General features: G+C 41.4%; 1 protein-coding gene and 1 long non-coding RNA gene across 2 annotated transcripts; both read right to left on the bottom strand.

Annotated features, from left to right (window-relative positions):
* Positions 1-4241: 4241 nt before the first annotated feature.
* LOC4345294 (LRR receptor-like serine/threonine-protein kinase EFR) lies at positions 4242-7343 on the bottom strand. Its single transcript, XM_015792639.3, has 2 exons — positions 6269-7343; positions 4242-6137 (listed from the first exon to the last, which is right to left on the bottom strand). Exons 1-2 carry the CDS (start codon positions 7305-7307, stop codon positions 6082-6084), a joined length of 1095 nt encoding a protein of 364 aa, XP_015648125.1. The 5' UTR covers positions 7308-7343; the 3' UTR covers positions 4242-6081.
* A 10139-nt stretch (positions 7344-17482) lies between these two features.
* On the bottom strand, positions 17483-18023 carry LOC136351434 (uncharacterized). Its single transcript, XR_010734529.1, has 3 exons — positions 17945-18023; positions 17769-17861; positions 17483-17691 (listed from the first exon to the last, which is right to left on the bottom strand). It is a non-coding gene; the product is annotated as an uncharacterized lncRNA (long non-coding RNA).
* Between the last annotated feature and the right edge of the window lie 3022 nt (positions 18024-21045).

Genomic DNA, 21045 nt, shown 5'->3' with positions numbered 1-21045 from the left:
AACGGTGGGAGTACTATTTATGTGTTTGCTTTATCGAACCAAAACTATCCCCAGTTATTTATAATATTGGTTTCACTACTATGCTCTTGCTCGTTTGTTCACTAATTTCCGTCAATCGTACTCAAATAAAAATAAATAAATTTCGGCTGTAACCGTGGGCAAGGCCATCGATGGAAGGGTAGGATTTCTTGGTGCATTGTGCGCGTGCATCTAGCATTTTCTTGTTTTTCCCACCGTTATCTCTTTCCATCCGACGCCGTGCATGCGCCAAGATTCCATCCAACACTGCCGTCACATGCATGGGGCTGATTTTTCAAAGGCTTCTGCTGCTGATACAATGCACACGGGTTATAGTGGTCCGGGACTCCCGATTATTTCAGATTCTTTACACATCGCTTTAGAACGTACCCTTTGTGTGGGGGCTAGGCTTTCCGGCCGGTCCCTCCTGTGCTTGTAGTGATACTTGCTGTGTTGTTTTCCTTTCTTTTTTTTTTACTTTCATTTTTCTGTGTAAGACACTTCTTTGTTCTCTAGGCTTTTTTCTAAAGCCAGTTAATATATTTGCCTACTAAAAAAATATTTATCATTTTTTAAAGAATTTACCAGATAGATTAAAACTCAGTATTATATACTGAGTAATATCAGTTCACACACATATAACATCAATTTCAACTTCTATTTGTAATAGAGGGAGTATATCACTTCTACATGTTATAATAAAATACAAACTAAACTGAAAATAGTTAATGTAAATTCACAGTTATATTTGGTTTTTTGTTACAACTTGTAAAATTAAAAATTGAGTTTGTATAGTGATGTATGTAATATTAATCTATCTTGTCAACTATTTTAAAATTTTTGGATCACTATGTCAGCTCCCGATTTTGGATATCGGGAACCTCATGTGTTTTCTTGTACCAATCCTAGATAAGCAGCTGATACAAATTGATAACCAATACAAAACATATATAGAGATGAATTTAAGCCAAAGGAGTTTAATACCTTTACTAGGACAAATAGGATCTTGTCCTATTAGACAAACAACAGCTGAAACCAAATAGTAGTAGGTCCAACTCACATGCCTACAGGCAGATGGCTAGGGTCACAACCTAGTTCTCGATCAGCCTTCTGATCATGTGCTAATTAAGTACAGAATCATGCCAGTAGAGTCTTCCTCTTCTCACGCTTTTATGTCTAAAAAGAGGGGAAAATAACAATGGTGAGTACTAGAGTACTCATAAGCCACAACTATAATATGATTAATGCACATAGGGTTGAAGAAAGGTCAAGGTTCTTTTTGGACGAAGCCGGTTTTTATAAATATTTTCACAAAGTTATAACCTAGCCCTTTTAAATAAACACTACATTATGTTCTCTTGTTTAACCATTTACTGATGGTTGTGGCCACCTCTCCAAGTCTCACTTGGAACAGTTTACCTCCAGGCACATTTATCCATATTTCTGTCACTGGATCATACCGTCATCCTATGTGGTTCTATCATTCATTATCCATTCCCATCCATGCCCCAACCCCCAAGTTAAATTAAAAGTTGTAAGTCTAGTCAAGAATAGTACAAGTCCCGGTCCTCCTTCCATGCTGATTACAGTGAAATATAATTCTTGCATTGTAATTGCATGATATTTGTTGCACTTGGAAATACTTTTAACTTACCTTTCATAAATATTTGTATTCTTAATATATTGCTCGAGTGTATTGTATTAGTATATTAGGAATAGAGAATTAAATAGGTACTTTAATTCATGACCTTTTGTTGCCAGATTAAGCTCTTGGTCACACTTTTGTAGTATAATTGGATTAGAAATTAAATTGGTATTTAATTTCTCTAAATTTGTGTTATCTTTTTCCAAATTCTTTGTTTTAAGTTCTCTAATTAAATTATAATGTCTCTTGGTGGATTTCGTGATTCAATTATGCATAGTTTTGTTTAAAAGTGAGTTTCCACACAACTTAGCAAAGATCACAACATGATGCAAAAGTTTTAAAAAGTTCAGAATTTTACTGATTTTTCTTCACTAGATTTTCACAGTGTTACAAACTATTTAGGTGGTATACAAGAAATAGGGGATATCCTTGGGAGATGAAAATACTTTCCCCGATATAGCAAGTAAAACAGACGATTACGCTTTTCTTAAATTTGATATATACTCTAGCAGTAACTGTCGGAATTGTAGTATAAGCCTTAGCCCATATGAAAAATAATTCCTAAAAAATGATAAAAGACCCAATCTCAAGTGAAGGGATGCATGTAAACCTTTAGTATCATCTTACTACTTCTAGGATAGAGAAACCTCCTTTAAAGGATGAGTGCTCTTTTAGCTACTTGAGCAATGAGGGGTGGAGAGAACCAGGGAAACACATCCGTGTGCTCACTAGTGGATATATTTTCGCACAAGGATTCATTGTACCAGTACCCAGTGGTACTGGAGGGATATAGTGATTCTAATTGGATCTCCAATGGTCATGAGATAAATGCCACTAGTGGATATAGGTGGTGGTGCATGCTGTTTTGTTGAGGTCTTGCAAACAGACCACTTTGACGAGGTTAGCTATGGAAGCAGGCTGGCAACATGATCTAATGATGGATCCGCTTGTGGTTAAAAAACTTGTGTTGACTATCCTCATAAATTATGACAATCATACTATCATTGACAAGGTGAAGCGTTTCAAGGATAACATGAAATTGTCTAGATATATGAAGAGATGATTGAAGTCTGTTAGGACATTGAGAAACTCCAAAGTTATAATGTTTGATAAGATCCAAATATTAGAAAATGGTAGATCCCTTCAAAAAGGGACTATCACGGAATGTGACAATACACCAAAGGATATGGGTATAAAAGCCATATGAGTTGTACTATATATGGTGGAAACCCAACCTAGGTGATCATAAATCCTGTGAATTAGGACTTGGCAAGAACAAGTCATTAGTTAACTTGAGAAGAGTAGCTTTTTAAATATTCTCTAAATCAATATGCATGTACTCTCATGAGTTGCAAGGTAGGTTGGCTACGCCATAATGGGTTTTGCTGGCTTTAATTGGCGAAGATGTTGTCCTACAGAGCATTGTTTAAAGAACACACCTATGTGAGCTTAACCGTTTGTCGTAATCTATGGAAATTTTGAGTGAAGCCCATAGGAAATTCATTAAAAATCCAAGGAGTACAAATTATATGCTCTAACTGAGAAGTAGGCTATTGATGGCCTAGTATCAGTCAAATCTTTGCGTGAAACTTGCTTGCAGAAAACTTACAATTCAAGGCATAGTCTATTGTTCAAGTTTTGAGCAAGTTTAGCTTGGAGATTTGCACCGACACAGCTTCCTTTTTGTAGTTTTGTTTCCCTACATAATGCAGTGTTTGCAAACTCATTGGATTCTCCATTGTGTAGGGTGGCAGAAATTTCAAATAAGTTATGCACAACTTATTCGGTTCGATTATGTGGTAGTATGGATGGCAAAAAATCTGGTTAGTATGGGCCTTAGCTCTCCTAGGGTTTGCCTCCTCCTCTGTGCTACACAGTTGCTAGTAGTCTACTTTATCCTTCCTGTTAGTATGCATCGGCTACCCGGAGAGCAAGTCTCCAGAACTATAATCCTCGAAGTCCTCCACTGGGAGAGGGTGATAAGGTATTTGGGAGTGCTCCGTGTGACTGGTTACTGTTTGTCCACCATGGCTCACCTTCATCTATATTTTGATGCTATATATTGTCATCAACATCTGGTACCATGTGTCGTAAGTGCGATGCATGCTGCTCTCCCTTATGCAAGAGAACCAGAACCATCATGACATCTCAATCATGTTTGATATGTAACTTTCTAGTATAGATGTCTAGATCGTATGAGGTGGTTCTTTATTTATGAAATAAATTAAGTCTATATGTGCTTATATTTTAAACAATTATAAGAAGATAAATGAACATCAGTTGTAGATGACAACAAAAATGAAGGAATTTCCATTGACTATATATGCCCCTTCAAGAGAAGTCCATAGACTTGATAAAAACCAGCTCATCTATGCACATAACAGAAGTTTTTTTTAAAAATAAATCCGTACAAGATTGTGCTATTTCATTAAATATAGTAGAGAAAAAAATTACAGCCCTTAGGATGAAAGAAAAAAAAAGGGTAAATTTTGCTACAAGACTCTGTGACTTCGCGGTTTTTGCGGTAGGACACGGCACGAAGTGACTTTTGGAGGGAAAACACTCCCAAAAGTTGAAAATTTGCTGGTGGACACCGCACCTATTAAAATAATAATTTCCTGTTCAAGAGGAGAGACAAATCATGTAAAATGTGGTTACCTGGTGCAATATATCCAATTGAGCCTCTTGGTCCCCCTAAGCTTGTAGAGCTAGTAATACTTGTGGAATTGTGAGTGGGAAGGAACTTCGCTAACCCAAAGTCACTGAGACGGGCACCCATGGCATTGTCTAGAAGCACATTGCTAGGCTTCAAATCGCAGTGGACTATAGGGGGCATGCAGCGGTTATGTAAATAATCCAATGCTGCAGCTATGTCCACTGCTATTGTTACTCTGGAGTCTAAACTCAACGGTTCTCTCATTTCGGAATAAATCCAGCTCTCTAGGGTGCCATTAGCCATATATTCAATAATAAGAGCTTTGAAATCATTCCCTTTATTGTCCCATGTCGAGCATGCGGAAATCACCCTCACAAGATTACGATGACGAGTGTTTCTAAAGGCCTCGCACTCAGCAACAAAGCTTTTCGGTGCTCCAAGTTCATCAAGGTTGAAAACTTTGATAGCAACAATTCCATTTGCTTCAGAGTCAAGTATACCCTTATATACTGACCCATATGTCCCTGAGCCAAGCAAGTTGTCTGAAGAGAAACCATTTGTTGCTTTGACTAAGTCAGCATATGAGAAGTTCTTCATCTCCGTGAATGAATGGCGATCTGATTGTTTAGATCTCTTACTCCTCTTCAAGATAATAAATGCTACACATGACAAAGAGACCAAAACAAGAGCCACACTAATCCCAATTATCTTTAGATTGCGGGAAGTGTGCCGGTGTCTAGATGATGCTAAGCAAAGTGGCAATTGCAACATTGGGGAGCTAGAGCATAACATAATGTTCCCTTGGACAAATACCTCACTAGAATTTTGAAATATCCCCCCTTCTGGCATTTGACCTTCTAGGTTGTTGAAGGACAAGTTGAGAAGCTTCAAAGAATTGAAGGATTGAAAAAAGTTTGGAATTTCCCCACTCAAGTTGTTTCGGGAGAGATCAATCTCAGAAATACCTTTCAAATTGACGAAAGAGTCAGGAATTGTGCCATCAAGAAAGTTACCCTCGAGGTGAAGGGACTCTAAGCGGACACAAGCACCTAGAGTAGTTGGAATTTTCCCAGAAATATGGTTGTTGGAAAAATTTAGTAGGCCTATATTGATCAAGCTACCAACCTCCTGTGGAATCTGTGCAGACAGCTGGTTGTGGGACAAATCCAAACCTGTTGTTAGGGAATAAAGCGAGAAAAGCTCTTTTGGTATGCTCCCATTCAAGGTGTTACATGAAAGGTTGAGATTGACTAATTTTTTGCAATCACCTAATGCACTAGGAATGGGTCCACTGAAATTATTGTCTTGCAAAAAGAGCTCGTTCAGTTGACCGAGTTTGCCTATTGAATGTGGAATCTGTCCTGAAAGTTTGTTTCGTGATAAGTCTAGGGAATTCAGGTTTGCAAGATTACCTATTGTGCCCGGGACATTTCCAACAATATAATTCTGCTCCATTCTAAGCCACACAAGGTTTGTGAGACTCCCTGTCTCTGGTGGTATGGGACCAGATATCTCATTTGCGTGCAGCCACAAAGCCCCTAGGGTGTTTGCAAGACTACCAATTGAACTCGGCAAACTCCCCTGCAATTTATTTGTTGCCAACGACAATACCTCCAACCGTGTGCAATTTGCCAATGAGGACATGAAAGACCAATCTCCAGCTTCCAGCTGATTACTAGCCAGAATTAGTTGTTTTAATTTATAAAGGGACCCAAAAGAAGGGATAATACCATTGAATGCATTAGCCCCCAGGTTAATGGACTCAAGATTGGTTGCGTTGGCTAGAGAAGCAGGGATTTTGCCTTGAAAGTTGCCTTGCTGCAAAATCAATGTTTGGATGTTTGGAAGGGTGTACCCGATGCCAAATGGAAGGGTGTTAGTGAAATCATTGACTGCTAAACTAAGGTAAGTGAGTGAAGAAATGTTGAATATGGAGGGTGGGACAGTACCTGGCAAATAGTTGTAAGATATATCAAGCTCTTGCAAGTTTGGCAATTTACTTATACTTACTGGGATGCTGCCCTGGAAATGGTTAGCTGCAAGATACAGCAAGCGAAGGGAAGAAAAGTTGCCCAGAGATGAAGGTATGGTGCCTGTCAGACCATTCACCGACAAGGTAAGATACTGCAATGGCGAGTCGACATTTGAAACATCTGGTATGGACCCAGTAAAGTTGTTCCACCCAAGATTTAATCTTCGAAGCGATGTGCTGTTGAACAGGGCTGGAGGAATGCCTCCACCGAGGTTGTTTGATACCAAGTTCAACACCTGAAGCGATGAACAGTTGGCAAGCACGGATGGAATAGGCCCTGTGAGTGTATTGTTTGCGAGGACTACAGAAACAAGGGACGTGCTGCTTCCGAGCGAAATGGGAATGTTGCCTGTCAAACTGTTACCGGCAAGATTCAGAACCGAAAGATTGCGGAGCATCCCGAGCTCTCCAGGGATACCTCCAGTGAGCTTGTTGCTCTCGAGATCAATCACCTCAAGGTAAGTGGAAGACAGCGTGTTTGGGATCGAACCACTAAGGCTGTTGGAACTGAGGTTAAGGTAGCCCAACCTGCTCAGCTGCCCAAGTTCAGGTGGAATCTGGCCACTGAGCTGGTTGTCAGGGAAGTGGATCCTTGCGAGGAGAGTGAGGTTGGTGATGCATGGTGGTATTTGGCCATTGAGGCCAGATGATCCGAGGTCTAGCGCAACGACACGAGATGTGTTCGTCTTGCTGCAAGTGACACCGGGCCAGCGGCAGAAACCGATGGAATCGTTCTGCTTCCATGAGCCTAGGAAGCCACCGGGGTCGTTGGAGAGATGGAGCTTCAGGCAAAGGAGGGTTTGGAAATCGGTGTTGGATGGAGAAGAAGAAGAAGCAGCAGCAGCAGCAGGGTGTACTGCAAAGCTCGAAAGACAGGAGTGGACAACCAAGATTAGGAGCCACGAGGATCGGAGAGTTCCCAAAGGAGGCACAGGTCTTCTTTGTCTGTCACACATGTTGTGTGCTTCTTGTCTAATACTCCTATGTTGCCTGCTCTAGCTAGTGAGACACGCAGCATTTATACAAGGGAAAGGTATAAGCTGATACCTGCCTAACTCGGTATCTCCTTTCAAATTACTTTTGAATGCGCAATTTGCTATAGATATTGGTAACGTTAATTATTGGTTTGTTAGATTCCTCGCTGGTTTCTTCTTCCTCATTTCCACCTAACGTTCTTTCAGAGTTTCAGTCAAAGATAGAGAGCAATCAAGGGAGAGAAGACGATGTGCATCAGGTAGAAGTAGAAGACTTCTTGGGGGAGAAAAGATTGTCGCCTGGGATTTTCCCTCTCAACACACACTTAGGCCCTATTTAGTTTCCAAAACAAAAAATTTTCACCCATCACATCAAATATTTGGCATATGCATAAATTATTAAATATGAAAAAAAAACAATTACACAGTTTGCGTCTAAATTGAGAGACGAATCTTTTAAGCCTAATTGCGTCATGATTTGATAATATGGTGCTACAATAAATATTTGCTAATGATGGATTAATTAGGCTTAATAAATTTATCTCGCAGATTTTCGAGAGGATCTATAATTTATTTTATTATTAAACTACGTTTAATATTTTAAATGTGTGTCCGTATATCTCATATAACAACCAAACATTAAAAATTTTCCCCATCTAAAAACGACCTTAATTTCATCCCTGACCTCCAAAAAAAACGATCCATCATGGTCTGAATCGACACGAGGCATGTCTGACTTGACAACCTTTTGCAACAGTACGTAATCTAGTATCATCGGTCCCCGTAACTCCTAGTCTCCAAGAGTCTTACAATTTTGACTACTTGTGTGAAGTTGTATATTATGGTAGGTAGTTGGCTAATAATATGTCTGAACCCAACTCGAATTTGTCCCTAAGATATGTCAGCGTGCGTTCTCACTCGGCATTCGGATGACTTGGGTCTGAAATTATTTGTCCAGAAAGGCACAGCTGAAGGCTGAAGCTACCCGGTAAGCTGGCAACCACCCAAAGCTCCATTTCAGTGTGGTCGATCACGTTGAAGCATACTGCTACAGAAAAGCACTTTGATTTCGGTTCGGAATCAGTCCTTGGTGTCGAATTCACAACCAATGACTGTTCAGGCAACACTGTTAACGACCATTGGTGCCAGTTCCAATTTAGAATCGGCACATGTAGGGGAGCACCCGTTTTTTTAGTTTTGGAAACTAGGGGTAGACAAAAACCATGAAGCTCATTAGTGTGTATTCCCTCCGTCCCAAAATAACTCAACCTAGGATGGGTCAATCGTCCAGATTCGTTACCCATCCTAGGTTGAGTTATTTCGGGACGGAAGGAGTACTCTTTTAGTTATATCAAAACTATTTGTATTTTGTGATTTTTTTCATTATTTAGTGTCCATTATTATGTTAATTTATGATAAAATGGTAATTTAAAATTATTAATATGACTAGAAAAAAATATCCGTGTGTTGCAACGGGTAAAACCAATTTAATTTGTACATATTTGTCGGTAGATAAATAATCACATACTATTGTTTCGTTTTTTCACGTGCTTATCCGAATCGCTTATTACCAAATAAAAGACTATTTATATGCAGATTTTTTATATACATGTTCTTAGCGACTCAAAAGCAAATATGGTAAAATAAAGTAAGTTAAAAAACCAAAAGTTAAATTCAAAATTATGTTCTAAAATTTAATATTTGGCTTATAGGAATAAGCATAAGCCAAACAACGAGGTCTTTAAACACAAGCTTGATTTTTCGTCCAGCTTTATCTCAAGTCAGGTAGGTATTGATAATAGACAAAATCAGCATCTTCGATCATCTTTTATTTTTGGTTGGCATGTTCTTTTCGAAAGTAAAACCGATTCTTATGGATTATTGTAATGGCATGCCTGGTAGTACGTACGAGCATTGTGGAGACTGAATTGAAATCATGCTAACATGTCCCATGAATCGTGCCGTATGAAAGGAATAGCATTTGATGAACTGGGCAACGGCATACGTGATATCTGCGTGGACTCTGCGAGTTTCATTCGCTTGCTATCCACATCACACAAACTCTCTTTTGTAGTTTGCTCGTGAGCCGTGACTTCACAATGAATGTTACGTGTGACGGAAATCGGATGCGGATGATATACCACAAAACATCTATAATTTTTAAATCGTGGGTGAGGGTGACGCACTCCCAAATCAAACATGCGGCAAGGGCAAATTGCGCGCGCGAGGACATCGCGGGCCCAATCGGGCATATGAAAAATCACGTGCACGATGCCGTTGTGGGCCCAATGGCGGCAGCGAGCAAAGGGACATGTGGAAAATGGACTCAGATGTGGGCCCGGTTGCTGCGTGTGGCAAGGGGCGCATGAAAAGGTGCGGGCCCAATTAATTCGTGTGCGTCTCAGATAAGAGTGACACTCTGGCGCAAGAAAAAAGAAAAGGATTTGACAAAAACATAAAATTAAAACCGATTCAAACAAGTTTGACGTACCAAAATTCTAGTGGAAACATCTTTAATTTTATAATAGTAGAGAAAATGAATAGATCTCTTTAACGAGCCTAACGACTCAAAATAGCCAAGCCTTAACAAGCCGAGCTAGCTCATTATTTACCCCTAGTGGGAGCAAACATAATAAAAAAAAACGTGCGACCTCCCTCAAGTCCCACAAGTCCCAAGATTTTAACACTATTTCCATACGCACGGGGTAAGAAGGGTTCAAACCTATGACCTCCCTCTCCTCCGGAAGCCTCCTTACGATCTCACCTAAAAACACATGTCTTAGAAGCAAATAATTTTGAGGCTACTCTCATCCAAAACTTATAATCCATATTTAACACCATAGACGTGCTCAAATGAAAATTTTGTCAATTACAAAGATCTCATATAGATCTATAACTTTCATATAGATTTTCTCTCCTTTGGAGATTGTTTAGAAATTTTAAATATCCACTTTTCCAAATAGGTTTGAGAACTTATAGTACATTTTTAGACATCCTGACAACCACAAATCAAAATGTCATCAACTACACAAAGTTGTATATCTCGTCGACCTCTACAAATTTGATACAAACTTTATATTTATCCAACTTCATATGAGAAAGTTAGGTAAAAATCATACATACATACATACATACATACATACATATATATATATATATGTATATATACATATATATATATATATATATATACATATATATATATATATATACATATATATATATATATATATATATACATGTATATATGTATATACATGTATATATGTATATACATGTATATATGTATATACATATATGTATATATATATAAGTATATATATATATATGTATATATATATAAGTAGCGTCATTATAGGTGCCGGTTTTAATTGTCAACGGGTACCTAAGGACTCATAGATGTTGGTTTATATAGTAAACCAGATATGTGAAGTCCATAGTTGCCAGTTCACAGTAAAAACCAGCACATTTTGCGCCACACTAGTGGGTGCAAATTTATTATAAGAACCGTCGCCTATATAATGTCGGTACGTGCCGCTTTATAAGAAGAACTGGCACTTGTGACTTGGGGAACTATTATTGCTGGTTTTTTTATGAACCGGTACCAATAAGTGGTTATAGGTGCCGCTTCTTAATTTTATTGTATTAAAAGGTGAAAAACGTCTCATATGTGCCGACTATAGAGTTTCCGGCACATATAAGCCCTTCCCTATTTGCTGTTTTGTACTTCCTCCATTTCAGGTTATAAGACTTTTTAGCATTGCCCACATTTATATATATATATGCTAATGAATCTTGACACATATATGAATGTGGGCAATGCTAAAAAGTCTTATAACCTAAAACAAAGGTAGTAGTAGGTTTCTAAGTACTAGAAATTGTCCACAAGTGCACAGATCAAGTTGTTGAGGTATTTTTGGAACGGGTATTTGATCTAGAAGGTAACTAACATCACCTTGGCTAATAATAAGCAGTCGACTGAGACTTTTCGAGTAATTAAGGGTGTGTTTAGTTCACGCTAAAATTGGAAGTTTGGTTAAGATTGGAATGATGTGACGGAAAAGTTGAAAGTTTGTGTGTGTAGGAAAGTTTTGATGTGATAGAAAAGTTGAAAGTTTAAAGAAAAAGTTTGGGACTAAACTCGGCCTAATTTGTAATTGATCTGAGGGCCATCATGTTGTCTTCTAGCTCCAGCCAAGCAGAGGCATGAGAAAGACAGAGGGACATGGCAGGAGACGACTGACCAGCAACGCCGGCAATAACTTCCATGTTGACTGGGTATGTCTGAAGTCTGAACTATGGCAGAAAACAGACAGATGAAGGGCATAAAAGGGTGGTGAGAGTGACTTTAGAGGAATGGTGGAAGTGGACACTACGCTGGTCATTGACGCTGGTATCTATCTCTCATATGGCTCCTAAGTTCTCGAGGTGTCTACAAATCGGACGCCTGATATTTTTGTCAAAAATCGGACGCTGTTTCACCAAGTAGATCGAAAATATTTTAATCTTTTAAAAAGCTAAAACACAATCAAATCATACAATGAAATATTTTAATACAACATATGAAATAACAGTTTCGAATATATTGAAACATGAAACAAATCCGAGTACATCAAGAAAAAGAATGAAACACCATCGAATTAAAAATGTTTCGGTGCTGAAAGTGGTGAAACACAATCAAATCACACAACGAAATATTTTGCTACAATGTATGAATCAACGGTTCCGAATATACTGAAACATATTACATCCAGAAAAAGAATGGAACATAATCGAAAACTAACATTGCAACGTTTCAAATCTAACTGATGAAACATCATGGTACATGGACTGAAACATAAAAAATCAAGAGGAAAACCTAGATCTACATAGTACATGGTATATGGTACGGCCTTCCTGTCGAGCGCTAGGCGTCAGCCACCACGCCGGAGTACACGAGGGAAGGGGGCACCATCCACCGGCCCAGCCTAGACCCCTGACCGCCACGGCGGTGACTGCCACCGCCCCCTCGCGTCCTGCCGGCGCCTCCGCTGCAGCGCTCGATAGGAAGCAGCAGCGACTCCGCCCTGAACCGTCGGACGGCGGACCAGAAGAGGAGGGCCGCGCGACGGGGCAGGAGAGCAGCCGTGCGAGGTCGCCCGGGGAAGAGAAGGTGGCGTGGGCGAGGTTAACGGGGGAGAGGGTAGTGTGGGCAAGAGAGCATGAGGGAGAGGAGACAGTGCTGGTAGGAAGCTTGGGGGAGGAGGCGACGCGAGCGAGGGAGACAGAGGAGAAGATGCAGCGCACGCGGAATGGGACGACGCGGAAGGGCGCCTGATATTTTTGGCTCACATCGGGCGCCTAAGACTGAGCATTCTCGCTAAGTTCTAGCCCGTCACTGGTAAACTATCTCTCAAATTACTCCTAAGTTCTAGCCTGCTAGTGATGTGATAAACCAAAAAAAAAATCAAATAAATATCTTTGTGACCCGTCACAAGTGTGAATAACCCAAAAAATATGGTGCACGCTGTGCGCTCGGTCCTCACCGCTCATCATCCCTGCATATGTTCCACCCCACTAATCACATTTTGAAGATAATATTTAGATCATAAACATCACCAGATTCATCACAATCACAAAAACTTCATCACGAATTCACAATCACAAAAACATCCAAAATACACATTCATCAGAAACAACACGTCGTGATCTCAATCATCACACTACACATTCATTAGAAATAGAGGGGGATGGGGCAATGGAGTGGATCTGGCTAGGGGGCAACGGATCCAAGCAGCCGACCACCATCACGAGCTTGGGAGCCACCTAATCAGGCCACCCTAAGCTTGAGGGTTGTTGGAGGCTACCCCGAGATTGGCAGCTGCTAGGGAGATAGAGACAATGGCGGAGGCAGTTAAGATGAGGATGGCGAGCTCTCGTCCCGCCACCCAGCCGCATCTGTCTCCCCGTGCGCCTCCCTCCCCATTTCCCTTTCTAGGGATGATGAGTCGGCCAGATGTGCCATTCCTGCCCTTCGCCGCCCTCTCCGTCTCGCCCTGTGCCTCTAAGTAGTGCTGCCTACAACCCCAAGCTCCTGCAGGCACCAGCGTGGCCTTCGACCCCGCGGACCCATCGACTCTAGCTCCGTCCCCGATCTCCCGCTGCCTATGCCAATGCCGTCATCCACCAGTTTCACGTGCTGAGAGGAAGAGAGTACGAGAGAAGGGGGAGGGGGGGAGACTGAGAGAGAGAGGGTGGAGAGATATTAAAAATGATTTTATTGTCGATAGTCTCTGTTAGTGACTGGTGAAAAAAGATCCGTTAGAGATAACATTTAATCTTTGATGGGCCTACATATGTACCCATTAGTGGTATTGTCTATCAAGTGCACATATAGATCAATTACTTACACCTATAACTGGCCGTGTCTCATAGCCTTATCTTGAACGGGCTTCGGTTGAACCCGTTATAGATGATGTCATCTGTGACAAGGCACCTCAGTCCGTTACAGATAGGCTATCATAGATGGGTAGATCTAGCATAGTGGGAGGAAGACCAGTGGTGGCAGGAGGGTACCTATGGGCGGCAAGGTGCCACCGACAGTTTCGTAGCCGCGGGGATGGAGAAAGGGTGGTGGATCGGGTTGGCGGCCGATGCAAAGGATGTCGTGTGCCAGCAAGGGCATTGGCAATGGTCCAACGGCTCGTGTCGCTAAAGATTGTGGAGAAGAGGGGAAGTTGAAATCTAGCAGTGAGTTGATGAAGTGAAATGACGGCGACAATGTGAAGGATGATGTGGGAGTGCAGGAGGCCGTCGGGCTCTTTGGTGCCGATGCTCAGAGCAAGGCGGTGTCGCGGCGTGATGTTATCCTGATGGCCTCATCCTCTAGTCTACTCTGGCCTATCGACGCACCTTCATGACGAATTCGCCATGACTGACTTGGGTGATCTTCGCTAATATTTACCTCTCCCAATGCCATTCTGTGGTCGATCTGCACTTGTGGCAACTTATTGGAATGCATGAATATAATAGGCACATAGTGTTGTAACCACGTTTTGTATTTGCATTTTTTTTCTTATTTTTAATTTTAATACTCATTGTAAAATTGTACATTTGTGTTGTAATGCACGGGCAATTTCCAGTTATGGTTGGTAAGTACACTTTAGCCAGTTAGCTAATAACATGTATGCACCCAACTCGAATTTGCCCAGATATGCCAACAAACCTTAATTTGTGGAAGTCAAGGCAAGGCGCGTGCGTTCTCAATCGGATGATTTGTGTCCAAACTTCCACGTAAGATAATTTTATCATGTCGGCCACATACAGTTTTTTCCACGAAGGCACAGCTGAAGCCACCCACCAACCATGCAAAACCACCCAAAATTCCATTTCAGTATTGTGGATCTTGTATTGAAGCTGACTGATACGGTGACCGGATCGAGTACGTAAGTTGACTGTGCTTGATTTGACATGCCACCTATGGTTTGGAAGATTAAAGAGAAATATCCCTCTGTTACCAAGTACTAATAATTATCGACAAGTAGTAGATACTGGATACTGGTCGTTTGCTTCACAAATTAAGTCGTTGAGGTATTTTTCGAAAGAGTGAAGTACCTGGGTAGTTATTAAACTTGAGCGGTTTTGTCATCTAGTTACATATATAAACTCTCAAATTAAATTTTGGTGCTCTTGAATATATATGTTTAAACGGGCTCCAACCCGCTCCGTACGTTAACGTGTCATGTTTGGGTGGTGCCTACATATTCGATGGGACCCATATATCAGTTTTATATAAAAGATAAATTTTGAAAATATTTTTCCTCTTAGGTAGAGGAGACTATATATATATATATATATATATATATATATATATATATATATATATATAAATATAAAGAATTAAGGTAGAGAGAAGAAATATTTATTGTTTTTAAAAAAATTCTATGTCACTGACACGTAGACGCCGCTGTAGCATGCCACGCAAGTGTATATAGCGAACTGGCACCTGCTTGGACCTGTATCACACCCAAGACATGTTCGGAATTCTGAAAACGCATTTGGGCTGAGTTCTCCACCTCCCTGCAAAAAAATAGTGTTGCCCGTTAATACGCGATTAATTAAGTATTAGCCTATAAAAACTACAAAAATGGATTAATATGATTTTTTTAAAGCAACTTTCCTGTAGAAAACTTTTGAAAAAAATGTACCGTTTAACACTTTGAAAAGCATGCGTACGGAAAAAGAGGGAGGTTAGTTACTTCCTCCCTCCCAAAATGTTGCTAGCTAAGATGGGATTTGACCCATCCTAAGACAGCGAATCTGGATAAATGTTATGTCCAAATTTGTTATCCTAGGATGGGTAGATAGCAACATTTTGGGATGGAGAAAGTAGGGGAAAGAATACAACCTAAGGGACGGAGGAAGTAGGAAAGTAGGGGGAAGAATACAGCCTTTGGCTGTGTGGTTCCAACTCCTTCGCCTCATTTTCCACGTGTACGCTTCTCAAACTGCTAAACGGTGTATTTTTTTTTCAAAAAGTTTATATACGAAAGTTGCTTCAAAAAATCATATTGATCCATTTTTAAAAAATAAATCAGCTAATACTTAATTAATCACGTGCTAATGAATCGCTCTGTTTTCCGTGCGTGTGAGATGGGTCCCTAACACCCACCAACGAATACAGCCTTGGAGTGTTAAGGAACGTAAATGGTATATTTAAGTGCCTTCCGTGCATTTACTCTTTTTGAAACCAGTATTTTCTCTAGAAGGCAATTAACGTGAATTAAGGAATTACCTCAGTCGACCAGCAAGTTCCTTCTTGCACATTTCCACCTAACCAACTTCCAGCCAAATTAAAGATGGATCCGTTACTGGTTGAATGCATGGAGGCTAAGGCTACGCCTTTATAAGTGCTGGAACTGGTATTGCATTTGGAGCATCGAGCACCCACGAATTCTTCGGCATAACTCGATCGCCTCTCCAAACACAGAAAGCACATACTGCGTGTCAGTAACAATGGCAAAGAACTACTCGACCTCCGTTCAGCTGCTTGTCGTCCTCCTCGTTATACTGGTTTCTGTCGGCGGCATCCTCGGACGAAGTGGACCAAGCACCTGCGCAAACAACCGTAAGCTGGCACTGCTGATATTTCTTTTTTTTTTCTTTGTTGCTATTTCCAGTGGACGCAAGATTGGTTTTACTGCAAATTACGCCTTTCGCTTTTCTAGCTAATTAAATGCCTTCTTTGTCATTTGTAGCGGCTTTCCAGCAATCCTGCCCGCCAATACCTGGTAGAGGGCACTAATCGATCCATGGACGATGCATAGGGGAAGAATTCGCGTTCGATCGATTTAATTTCTACACATCGGGATTTGAAAGCTTAGCAAGTTTATTATTATACACGAAACAACTACTCTATGTTTTTTAAGGTGCTCGTGTGTTCGTGTTGATGTTCCCATGTCCATGCAGTGTCCTGCTTTACCAATATAATAAAACGGACAGCATAATTATCCGATGAACTGTATCCGGTCAGCTAGCTTTTGTGGTTGAGTATTCAGTGTCTGGTGTCCAATGCCAAGTTATCCCGTCCGCGGCCTTATTAATGATGCACTTCCTGTCTTCCTCAATTTCCTCCTAAAGTGCCACACATATATATTTTCTTATTTCTTGGGTTGTTTCCACAAGGCAAACGTGAGTTATCCACTTGTTTGTAACTCGCTGCCAGGGTGGGAAATTTCGGACTGAAATTTCGCTCATTTCCGACTCACTACTAGGAAAAGCATTATCGCAAGCGGCCGAAAAGGGTCTTCGCAGGCGGGGCGGCCGTCCGATTGTAAGCCAACGACTGTGAAGATCGCCGATCTTCGCAGTTTTCGCAGGCGGACGTTGGCTACTCCGGTCCGCCTTCGAAAATAGGAATCGACCGCCAGCAAAAAAAAAAAACTTCCGCCTGCGAAGATAGGTAGAAAATATTGAAATTTAATAATAATTTGCCCGTAAATTACTTTTAAATTATTTAATAGAAATTCTTGCAGGTAGATTATTATGTACATATAGTGGAAGATTATCAAGCATTTGGTACTGAGAAATCTACATATATTGCATAACTCAAAGGTGTTGCCAATATATATATATATATATATATATATATATATTAAAATATTTTTTTACATTGTCACTTCAAATACGCCATGTAGTTACATTATGGCATAGCAGTGTTCCACTCCCGAAGATCCTTGAATTCGTCACTTGCCGCTAGGGCACCCTCTGGGTCGAAGAAATCTCCTTTCACATGACAGCACTCATGGTAGATGAAGTGGCATGGATCACGCTAGACATTTGTGATACCTATATCGTCAAAGCTTGTTCGACGTTCTAATCTTGGCAACTGCATGCATTGAAGTTAATCAATATATTAGTATCATAAATATGTGAAGCTGTCTAGTACATAGTATAGAGACTTACATCCTCTACGTTAGTCTTGTACCGTCCATTAACCCTAAGGAATTCGCACGCATAATACCCGCAAAGGACCGTTCCTCGCGGTTGCTTGTGACACTTCAAGACATATCATAGAAAAAAATAGTTAAAATTTGCAATAAGTGAAACAGTTGGAATACATTAAGTGAGTGGAGTATTACCGGCCAATAGATACGTACTAGCAGCTTCTCCCGTGTTCGGGTCTGTTCTCCACCCTTGAACTTGTAGTATTGGTACGCACTGTATGGATGTCGTACCGTTTCACATTAAGGAGGATATTTAATTATAATACATTCATATACAAATGCAAGAGTCATAATCACTTACTACTGTAGGATTGTTAGAAATTCTTTGTATTGCTTGTGACTGTAATCGAGAGGGTCCAAGACTACCACGGTTCCGTCTTTAGGGTGGATGAGTAAACAGATATAATGATCGCTACATATTAACAACAATATAGTTAGTTAGTACCAGCTAAAATAAGACATATGTGTACAAGATAAATGTATCGGACTTACTTAAAATTATAAGCGGCCATGACGACTCTCTTATTTTGAAAGTGCAAGAAGGCTCGTCCAATGTACTATGCGACAGTAATCAATTCTCCTTGTGCAAGCCCTTCTTGTATTCAGCTATCTGTTTTGGATTCTTGCCCTTCAGCTGGTCAGACCCTGGTGCTAGCCTCTCGGTATGCTGTGTTTGGCAAATCCGAGTTGGATCTAAGAAGCCGATAGGTTCTTTTTTCTTCTTAGCATCCATGTATTGCATCCTACAGAAGTAGTTTGTTAGTAACAATCACATGGATTTGTATTGTACATATTTTTCATATAATTAATTAAACTCATACTCACATGCACCAAACACCGACATAGTTGACGTCCATCTTATCCCGACGATATATGGCGTGGAGATTTGAGAAATCTAGCCATACATAACCTTGTTCGCCGAAACAATCTGCCGATGATCGAGCTGTTGCCCAAGCCTTTCTTGCTGGCCTCCATGTAGAAGGTATGTAACCTTCTCATCTCCCATGGTCCTTTCTTCAGTGCCCATTCCGGCAAGAGTGCTTTCCCATGTTCGTACTTTTCCGGGCAATCATCAGTTGCGAAGTATGTTGGCCCGGCTAGTTCAGCGGCCTTCTGGGGGTCATCATCTCTGAGCTTGGCACGTTCCTTACCCCCTCTAAAGACAGTTACCATGAACTTCTCCTTGTTCTTATCTTTGGACTTGGAGTCGTGGCTCCTAAGCACTCTAGGCACCTCAGAACTGGTAGTGGCCTTCTCAGGGACCGTGGTCTCTTGCACCTCGGGGTCCTTCGCAGGAGAAGGGTCTTCAAATATTTCTAGGTCTGTACCGTCCCATTCCAATCCTGGTACTTCTTCTATTTCTGTCCCGACTGATGCCACAAATTGCACCTCTGGTTCAGCCACTTTAATCTCCATTTGGACATCCGGCAGTGCAATCTCCATGGGCACCTCTGGCACTTCAATCTTCGGTGCCACTTCCGGGACTATATTTTCCTTATGCATCTCGGGTTCCTCCGCCTTTTCAATCACCTTCTTCTTAGGAGGTTTCGGAGGCTTTCCTAACCCCGGTTTTGGCACCTCAGGTTTTCGCGTGGCGTCGGTGCCCAATCCAAAGGATATGTCATTCTTGTGCCAGAGAATTACAAGATCGACCGCATCCCCAAGTACGGATACACCATCTGCAGTAGGGAAGTCAATGTCGTAGGACTCAAACCCTTCGTGGACCACTTGCGGCTGCACTTTGGCATACGCATCAGGTATGAACTCTTCATTATATGTTCTCCTAGGGATAGCAATGGCTGTAGCGGCCTCAAGAGTTTTCCCGGAGCGTCCAATGGGAACGTGCAATCTGCAGGGTGTATTCTCCTTGAGGTCATCGAAGGGGTAATCTGGCTCAGGTTCTTTGGTTTCGGGGCGAGGCAAAAGCATGTGCTTGACGCAGAAATCCATCATTTGCCTTTCAAAATCCGCAGCCCCTTCGTCTCTAAGTTTATCCTTGTACGCATCACGCTTCTAGTGGGGGTCATGTTTGAACCCTTCCTTCCAACTCATCTTGGACGACACACCTCGAACCCTACCCCCATGCTCAGGAGTACCCAGCACCGTACTTAGCACATCTTTCTCCCTCTTAGGCTTGAAAAATCCTTTCTTCTGTGAACTGGATAAATTCTCTATTTTATCGGCAACACCCTGCAGCTCCGGATCTTGAAATGATACTTTGCCTTCATCTGTGATCTTCGGAGTTCTAGCTCTTACCCAATTCCTTGATCTCTGTGTCCATTCCTTCATTGGCACCGGAAGCCCCGCCTTCCTCATTTCCTCCTCCTCTTTTGTCCACTGCTCCACCTTTGGTGCGTATCCCGCAGAGCCTAAGCGATGAGGAAATTTGTTTTTCTTGGCCAACTCTGAATACTTTTGGCTCCTTTGAATTTCTTTCGGGGAGTTCTTCAACGTCAGAAAGTCCTCCCACTGATTCGGGGTTATGTTGGCATACGTCGAAAACGGTATACATCCCGTCTTCACAAATTTCTTGTTCAAGGTGGTCTTCCAACCACGCCAAGACTTGGCCATTGTTTGCAGAGCACAATTCCTCACTGCTGGCTCTGATCCATCCGGGAACTGGAAGATTTTCTTTAACTCTTTCCATAGGACTTTCTTATCCCCATTCGATACATGATCCCAGTCCTTGACCGTGATGGGGATCTTTTCCCTTACTATTATGCCACACTGTCAACTGAATTTCGCACGTGCCGTCTTAGGGGTGAGCGGCTCTCCTTTCGGCGAAACATGGGTAACAACATGGAACCCTTCATCCTTTCTATTCACGCTTCTCTCGCCCTTCCTTTTCTTCGCCTTTGCTGACCGTTCGCTTTTCTTTGAGCCGGTTGTGTTAGCTGGTACCTCGTCGTCTTTCGACGGATCTTTTTTCTTTGGCTGCCGTTTTGATCGCCGTGGCGCCGTTTCCTACGAGAAGGTATATATCAAAGTTTCGAATTAGCTCGGACTAATAGTTATCACGGTGAACTGTTTACATATTAAGTTTACTTACCCCTTTTATAGGGGGAATGTAGTCCTTGTTGCCTTCTTCACCGTCGCCTTTTTTCCTTCTCTTCGGGCTTGGGCTTGGACAAGGATCGCTTGGCGACGAGTACTCACCGTCTTCGTCAGCTACCACAACAGCAATCGACTGCTCTTCCTCCCCTAAACCCTTCTCTTCAGTCCCTTTAGTACTATCG

This window comes from Oryza sativa, chromosome 8 (assembly GCF_034140825.1).
Source record: "Oryza sativa Japonica Group chromosome 8, ASM3414082v1".
Taxonomy (NCBI): domain Eukaryota; kingdom Viridiplantae; phylum Streptophyta; class Magnoliopsida; order Poales; family Poaceae; genus Oryza; species Oryza sativa.
Note: the sequence above shows the minus strand (reverse complement) of the source record. Positions and strands in the feature narration are given on the sequence as shown.

Excerpts from the sequence above, each read along its gene's own strand:
- LOC4345294 (XM_015792639.3), bottom strand. The coding sequence starts at position 7,307 with ATGTGTGACAGACAAAGAAGACCTGTGCCTCCTTTGGGAACTCTCCGA. Across the intron at positions 6,138-6,268 it reads ATCTTACAACTATTTGCCAG|CAAGGCAACTTTCAAGGCAA; the intron begins GTACTGTCCCAC and ends TTGATTTTGCAG.